Source organism: Melospiza melodia, chromosome 1 (assembly GCF_035770615.1).
Source record: "Melospiza melodia melodia isolate bMelMel2 chromosome 1, bMelMel2.pri, whole genome shotgun sequence".
In the NCBI taxonomy this organism is placed as follows: domain Eukaryota; kingdom Metazoa; phylum Chordata; class Aves; order Passeriformes; family Passerellidae; genus Melospiza; species Melospiza melodia.
In genome coordinates, this window is record NC_086194.1 from 112,134,003 (window position 1) to 112,141,939 (window position 7,937).

Below are 7,937 nucleotides of genomic sequence, written 5' to 3' on the forward strand. Positions count from 1 at the left end.
CAAAGTGTGGCAGGAGTGGAAGAAGGGAAAATCACTGATATTGGGGGGAAAAACCCTAAAAACAGTGAGGCAAGGCACAAAATTTGCTTTCACTTCAGGCAAAAATACCAGGTTTGTTTGGATTTTGCTACTCGTTTTATTTTGTTTTGTGTTTCACTCTAGGGGTTTTGTCTACAATCTTGATTGTATGCAAGTCTCCAGGCCACAGTTCTCTGCCCCAATTCCAGGAACCAAGTTTTCAAGTGAAAGTAAACTTTTAAGTACAGTTAAAGCAAAATTTGCCACCCACTGCAGCCACAGTTGGCATAGCTAAATAAACATGCTTTGTCCATGGTATGGCTAACACTGAAATGGATGGAAAAAAATCCTATTCACTTGATTATGCAACTGGATTCTCTTGGAGTAGCTTCAAAAAGCCCTTTGATGAGAAGCCTATAACAGTTGAACAAAGTAAGCATTTCCACTGGTGGGAAAATAAGTGCAGGCAATTCTGCATTTGACCCCTCAACAAGAGACAGAATGACAATCCACAGCATCAGGCTCATAAGGATTCAGCACAGGGAAACATCAAGCCATGCCCCCTCAGCACTCCTTGGGAACAAGGCATGACTTCATTGATAGCACCAGGAAGAGCCGAGCACCCTAGCAAAACAACAATGAATGGATTTTGTTTAGTTCCAGGAATGCATTGCCAGCACTAGAGTGATCATCACTGAGGACTAACATTGTGTGAAACTTTAGAAAGGAGTTTGTTTGAGGGGGAGAAACAATGAGAAAGAGTGTCCTGGGTAGGCAGACAACAGCTACTCCTACTGCACCTCTGTATAAACAAGCTGAAGTTTGTAGTGAAGAAACTAATGAGGAGAACAATATGTTTCTTTCTGTTTGAATTTAAAAGCTATACTGCTTGGTCCCCAGGCAGTGCAATGGAAGCCTTAGTATCTGTCTTTGCTACCTAACACAGAGCAAAAAAGCAATTAAATGTCATTTGAATCAAAAAGGCTGTCCAAAGGTTAGCTTTCAAAGAAACACTTCTTATAAAGGCCTTTCTATACACTGACATTATATCAGATAACAGGCAAATATAAATTTAAAACTCTATTATACTGATACAATGCTTTCTATGGGCATTTTTGTCCTGAAATCCAAAAGTCAGTCTTCCGTTCAGCTCAGTCACCTTGACATCTCTCTTCTCTTTAGAAAGTGCCTCTGTGTTTCAAGCGGAAATGTCTCCAAATACAAAGCCATCCTGGTGATAAAATGACTGAAAACATCTTTTACACTAGCAAACCGCAACAGGATTTTGATTTTGTGGAATGTGCTAATGTATCCACAGCACAGGGGTAGCAGAGCCCTTTTCTCATGGCACCATCCTCTCCAAGGAAAGGCTTAGATGCAATACCCATGAGCATGATTAAGTATTCATTTTAAAAAAATAATTATACCTGTTGTCATGATGCCAATCCACTTGGAAAAATAGATACAGAATGTTGGGTTCTGGAACACTGAATTTTAGTATCAGTGTTGGGCAGGACTGCTGTTAGAGGGCCAACTCCTCAGTCCCATAGCACTCAAAAGCATCTATCACCTCAAAAGCACAGACCCACACTTTAAATAGGAGCTACTTAAAAGAGGAGAAAGCCATCAGTCCCAAATCCCTCCCAGCATGCACCTGTGTTTGCTTTAGCTGGAGTTGCAGAAATGCCATGCTGGCTTGAAACTCAGTCTGTGACCTCCTGCATGTCTGCTGGATTGGGGTTCTACAGGCAGGAGATCTCATGCATGACTGTTGGATGCAAGGGGTTGGGGGGTCACCAAGCCATACACCCTCTTTGCAAACTTAAGGTTTTCTTGGTATCAGCAGTCTAACAATTAACCTGAATGTGGCTGGGAATTTCAGGAGGTTGTGGGATGCTAAGAAAGTTTCCTTTGTCATGTCCAGCCTGTTAGAAAAATTCCCCAAGGGGAAAACAGCGTCCTGGTGGCACAGTTCGGCATCGGCCAGTGCGATGCTCGTGGCGTTCACCCTGTCGGTGCCAGCGGCAGGCACAGGGGACTCGCTGGCAGCAGCCTGGGGACACACCAGCCGTGTGATGTGCTCCCTCTGCCCCCTGGTAATGCTCCTCTCCCTGTCTCCCGCAGCATACAGCGCCGGCTGTCCTTGCAGCTGCCCATCCTGCATCACGCCTACCTGCCGTCCATAGGAGGAGTGGATGCCAGCTGTGCCAGCCCCTGCGTCAGCCCCAGTGCCAGCCCTCGGCACAGACACGTGCCACCCTCCTTCCGAGTGATGGTTTCAGGGCTGTAGGAGGGCAAGATCAGTGCTTCCTGAACTGCTTTTAAGTACTCAAAGACTGGACTAAACATCCGACCTGGAACTCTGCTACAAACATGTAACATTGGCTCTTACCGCAGAGGAACTTCTGCTGAGGCCCTCGGCACAGGAGTGCCCACGTAACTCGTGTGAAAAAGCAAAGGAGGACACAAAGAGTTTGATCTGTAGCCTTATTCATGGAGTTTTTATTTCTTCACCTAGAAGTCACTGAAAAATGTTTCTTCCAAAATTTCTACTAGCAACAAGGATGCTGGGATATATGGATCTTGCAAAAAAGACACTAGGGAAAAATTTAAAAAAAAAACAAAAAACCACTCAAATGTCACTGAGCTTTACGTGGCTGCTGAGAACATGCAATTCTATACTGTATCCATGTAAGGAAAATGTAGTGGTCCAGCTATACCATGTTGGAATAGATACACTCATTTTTACAGGAGTTGCGTTAAATCGCTGGAAACAATCTGCACTGGTTAGTCTTGCTTTTTTTCATTTCAGGGATGATGTTTAGCAGGAAAGAAGAATTGTGAGAAATGATTCCTCGGGTGTCATTGAGACTCTGCAGTGCTGTGAGCAGGGTCACCTTTACCTTGCAGCTGTATGTGTAACCCAAGCAGAGCCTGAAGCTCCAGCTCTGAGTTGCCACCAGCTGGGGAGCTGCTGATTGCAAGCAGAGCACTTCACCCTTCTCCAGGGCAATGATAGTGACTGCTGACCATCTGCAGCTTCATTTTTAGCAAAGTTTCTGCACTTGTTTCATGATAAACAGCACTAACCATAACACACTAAACTGTCTGAAAAAGTCCTAGGGCTGATAACTCAGGAAACTGAGGACAGATGGGTAGTAAAGTCTTAATGCCACAGGATGAATTGTTTTTCCTAGTTTGTTTGAATTTTGTCACACATAATTACAATAAAATTCATTGAGTGGACTTGGGGGGGAGGGATTAGGGCACAGCACTTTGCTGCTGCAGGCAAAGCCTGCAGGGCACATAGATGTGAATATACACTATGTTTGCTTCGTACCTGCGTACGTGTGACAGTTGTAGTGGATAGGAGGGGACAAATCAAATCTACCAGTAGAATATTTTACCTGACTCCTGAAAGGACTGTGAAAAAACAGTGGAGTTTATACTTTAGCTCCTTTCCCTGAACCAAAGTAATTAGGAGGAACAACAGTGGTGTACCGTCTGGACCAACTCTGGAGCCAAACCCTCAGGCACAGGCGAGACACACATACAGCTTCTTCTTCCAAGGGACTGGAAACGTATCCTCCCACTGCCAGGGCTGTTTGCTAAAAGTAGGGGGGAAATAACCCACATGAAGCACCCTCTGGGCTCTCAGTTTTCTTTAATCAACACTTATGCCCCTCAGACTAAACCTTTGGAATGGCATTTGTACAAAGGTTTATAAATCAGCAATGACTGAAGCACAGCTGAAGGGGTTCCTTAGCTGAGGGATTTAACTGCAGCTATGACAAGCTAGCATAAATCTCCATTAAAAACAAAACACACCTCATAGTGGCCAAAACCAACATGAATATGTATCTGAATCTTACAATCAGGAGCATCACAAAATATTTCACTTGGCACATACAGTAAGAGAGGTTGTGGAAATATCTGTAGCTTTTAGAACAAAAAAACATGTAAGTATAAACACAAATAAACTAGAACTCATTACTCTGTTTAAGCACTAAACACTGACGTCGTCACTCAATGTGTGTTGACAGTATTCTCTTGCTTTATTAATATCATCAGGGCCTGGTTTATTTTAAAAGGAATGTTAATTTTTAAAAAGAGAAAATTATGATATTGTATATAATGTATACACAAAGATCTCTGTAGAAATATTATTCCAACTTAGCAGGAAAAAACAAAAATAATTCAGAAGTATCGGACCATTGGAGGTGAGTGTGTGTGTGTGTGTGTGTGTCTGTAACTTCGTGAATACTGACTGTGTGACGTTTATTAGGTTTAAACCATGCAGTACATTCTTTGTCTCAATGATACGGTAGTTTCTCCCATAACATTTTTTTTTTTTACTTTACTGCAGATAACAAGACCAACCAAGTGAATATAGCTATTTAATGTTTCTGTTCTTTTATACTGCAGCAAAAATGTACTGTAAATTTATGAAGAGGCTGTGCCCCAATGGCATTTTCCAATGATGTTAGTGCACAAATGCTTTAAACTAGACTGGAACTGCCAGAATAAAATGTAAATGAAGAATTTCTTGTATAACCTTATACTGCATGAGATCAATTTTTAATAAATTGTTGCAAATCTGTTTTTATGAATAAAATATATAAAACTTAGCTTTTTGGACTCAATGCCCTCTTCCCCCATTGCAAAATCATTTTTGATGAGAGAGAGTGTGTGTATATATATACACATAGATGTATATAAAAGCCTCCTTGGAAAAAGAGGAATCCTATTACAACCCTACATTTCAATAAAAATGTAATATGTAATAAAAATACACATCCTAGTTGTAGAACAGTTTGCATTTGGAGATAACAGGTAGACGAGCCTCTGTCCTGAAATACAATTACTGCAGTACCCAAGAGTGAAGTCTGAGACCTTTTGCAAATGGGAAAATAATCAAAATGTGTACTGAACATTTCTATCCAAACCACACTTAGCCCACACACTGTTCTCTCTTGCCCCACAGTGAATGTGAATTCAGAAGAAAAAGAAATATTTTACTATTTCACACAAGTTATTGAAGTTGAGCCAATGTTCCAGCTCAATAGTATATCTCTGCATCAACAAATGAGAAATTTCTGAGAATAAACACCAATTTCTGCATGAAGGCAAACACTAAGCCTCTCCATCTAGGTTTGTGCATGTGGTGGGATTTGTGTCTTAAAGCAGGTTCTTCTACATGGCAGAACAGGAGGAGGGTGGGAATGTCAGGCAATGAGAAAGTGAGTGGAAAGCGCATTTTGAGTTGTTTGCTTTTCAACAGGGGAGCAGCCTCAAGCCAGCACAAAATGTGATAAAGCCAATGTGGGAATTAGATCCACCACAAATGGTTTTCCAGCAGATTTCTCAGGCATCTCAGAAGTCCCCCTGAACATATGCAAAAAGAGAAAATACCAGTGAGGAGTTAACAGTGTGGATCGTGGCTCTCAGTGCAGAATAGCAGATGGCAGGAGAAACTCAAACAGATACATCAAAGCTCATTCAAGAAAGGAAAAAAGTACAGAACGACTTCAATGTGAAACCTATATTCAACCAGAAATTGTGGGAGGATGTGAAGAACTTAAAATTACTCATGAATAATAGGAAACCAGAACAAAGTGAAATATTACTTTAAAGGGTCATGAAAAAAAGAAGAGAGAGATGTCAGCAGAGCAACTTTACTTGAACAACTGAGTTTCCACAGCCACAAGAAATATGATTCCTATACAATCATAAAGTTGCCATTGATTAATGGAAGGTTGCTAATTTTGAAGCACTACTTTCAAATAAATAAAATCAAGGAAGGTAAGGAAAGAGCATTTCCCCCTTCTTGGTTTGTTGGGGTTTTGGGCAGTTTTTTGTCTTTTTTTTTTTTTTTTTTTTTGAGATAATATCTTATAATACCTTTCCTTAAAGGTTGATAGTCAAATCTTTTCTGATCTTTTCAGAACTTGTTTTTTCATTACAAGTCTCAGCACAATGTGCCCGTTCTTCCCAAGACTGGATTACTGCTTCTGCTGATCTCCAATCAGGATTGCTGAGGCGCTGGAAGCCAGCCCAGTAAGGCTTGTCCCAGCACTTCCACAGCACCCTATGGATATCAGCAGGGCTTACTGTGTTCTCAAACTGCAGTCCAAAGGATGGGCTGGTTTCCCTGTTCAACAAGCTGACTCTCTCTGTCACTGCTTTGTTTAATAGGGATTTTCTGCTCACTGTCTGAAAAGACTGACAGATTTATTACAGTGGTTTAAGCATCATGATTTTTTATCAGAGTTCAGTTCTCAGTTATTGACTGCCTTTTCCATCTCTTGACAAGGTGAATAGTACTTACAGCCATTACTTTAATACGCCTGAATATTATTCATGAGTGCATTTTCAAGAGCACTCTGCCTCTTGAGTCCATCAGGACTCTGAGAGCACTACTGTGCTTGTCACTACTCACTCAACAACATTGCAGAGGATCAATAGAGGGTCTAGAGATGCACTGGAAGAGGTGGGGAATGGAGAGCCCAAGCTGCTGGCAAGGGCGACCCTGAGTGGCAGAGATATCATGTCAGTATTGCCACAGACAACTTGCAGACGTTTTGAGCCACCAACTTTGCAAACTGCAGCTGGTTTAAACTGCATCCCTTGATGATGAAGTAGGCATCTCCAAACACTGAGAAAATCCTTTACTTCCCCAAAGAAAGTGGCTGTTATTTTCTTTTTTTTTTTGATGGATGCCCATCAAAGCTAAGCCTCATACAAGGATTTAAACAAATTCCTGAACTTTAGAGGATAAATTCAGTAGAGGTCAAATAGATCTGAAGACAGGATCTGTAGATACTAGCAGCAAGCTGCCTGTGGGTTCACTCACTAACAGAAAGGAGCATAGCAAAAAGGAGCTCACAAGGCCTTGAGCTTCAGGAGAAGGACAGACGCCTTCATGAGCTGGCAAATACAGGCTTTAACCAGAACTGATGCTATTCCACATCCAATGGGTGCAACAGAAGTTAAGAAGATTGTTAATTACATTTATGACCCACAGCAGCAACTTCCTCGGGGACCACATCAGCTATCTACCCACCTACCTTCCACTGCCTCAGCAATGTAAGATGCCTGCTTGAGCAGAGGAGCTGACACTGGTAGCAAATCATCTCACAGATGTGAAGTTGTCCATTCTGGCAAGTCAAATTGACTGGAAAATAGGGGGCAGGTGTGGAGCAGGGAATGTGTTTGTGTTTGCATTTGTGTTTGTTTGTGTGTGTGCTGCAGAGAGCACAGGCAGGACACAGAGGAAGTATGAGCAGCTAAGCATTAATAGCCTACAAAACACCATGAGTGCCAAGGCAGGGACACCCATGCTACCTCCTGCTTTGAGAATCTGGGAAACATTTAAAAGCAAAAGCCATTCCAAGCACACAAATACACAAGCCTTCCCTAGCTCAGAATTAATTCTCCTTGGTCCTGGCCCACTCTGCCACAAAATCCTGAGCCTTTCCAGCTGAACATTCCCTGTTTGAAAGCAAAATGGAGCATGATGCAGAAATTAAAAACTGGAAAAGAGCAGGGAAGAAAACATGCACATGACTTTGTCCTCATAAAGCGCTTTGCTGTACTGTTACCCAAGTGACTCCTACTCTGCCTTGTGTAAGGGTATTCCAGTAATCCCAAACACCAGGCATCCCTCCCGGCACACAGAGGGATGGATACACCTCTTCTACAGGAGGAAGGAACCTCACATCCTTGCCAAACAAGCTAGGTGACATAAAACTAGTCCACATGATTAAACAAGCTGTCAACTGGTGATACAAACCAGCATGAGTTTCGTAAGAGCAAAGTATTCTCCAGAGCACAAGCATCCCTCTCTGGGAAGCTTTGTGTTCTTTTTATTTTGGACACTGTTGTACACTGTACACTGTTGTACATCATGTACCACACTC

General features: G+C 42.0%; 1 protein-coding gene across 1 annotated transcript in view; it reads left to right on the forward strand.

Annotated features, from left to right (window-relative positions):
- Positions 1-4,646, forward strand: part of GABBR2 (gamma-aminobutyric acid type B receptor subunit 2) — a 457,858-nt gene extending 453,212 nt beyond the window's left edge. Inside the window, exon 19 of the mRNA XM_063164404.1 lies at positions 2,143-4,646. Coding sequence (XP_063020474.1) covers positions 2,143-2,308 — 166 coding nt within the window. The 3' untranslated portion in view covers positions 2,309-4,646. The remainder of the gene's footprint in view (positions 1-2,142) is intronic.
- Positions 4,647-7,937: the final 3,291 nt, after the last annotated feature.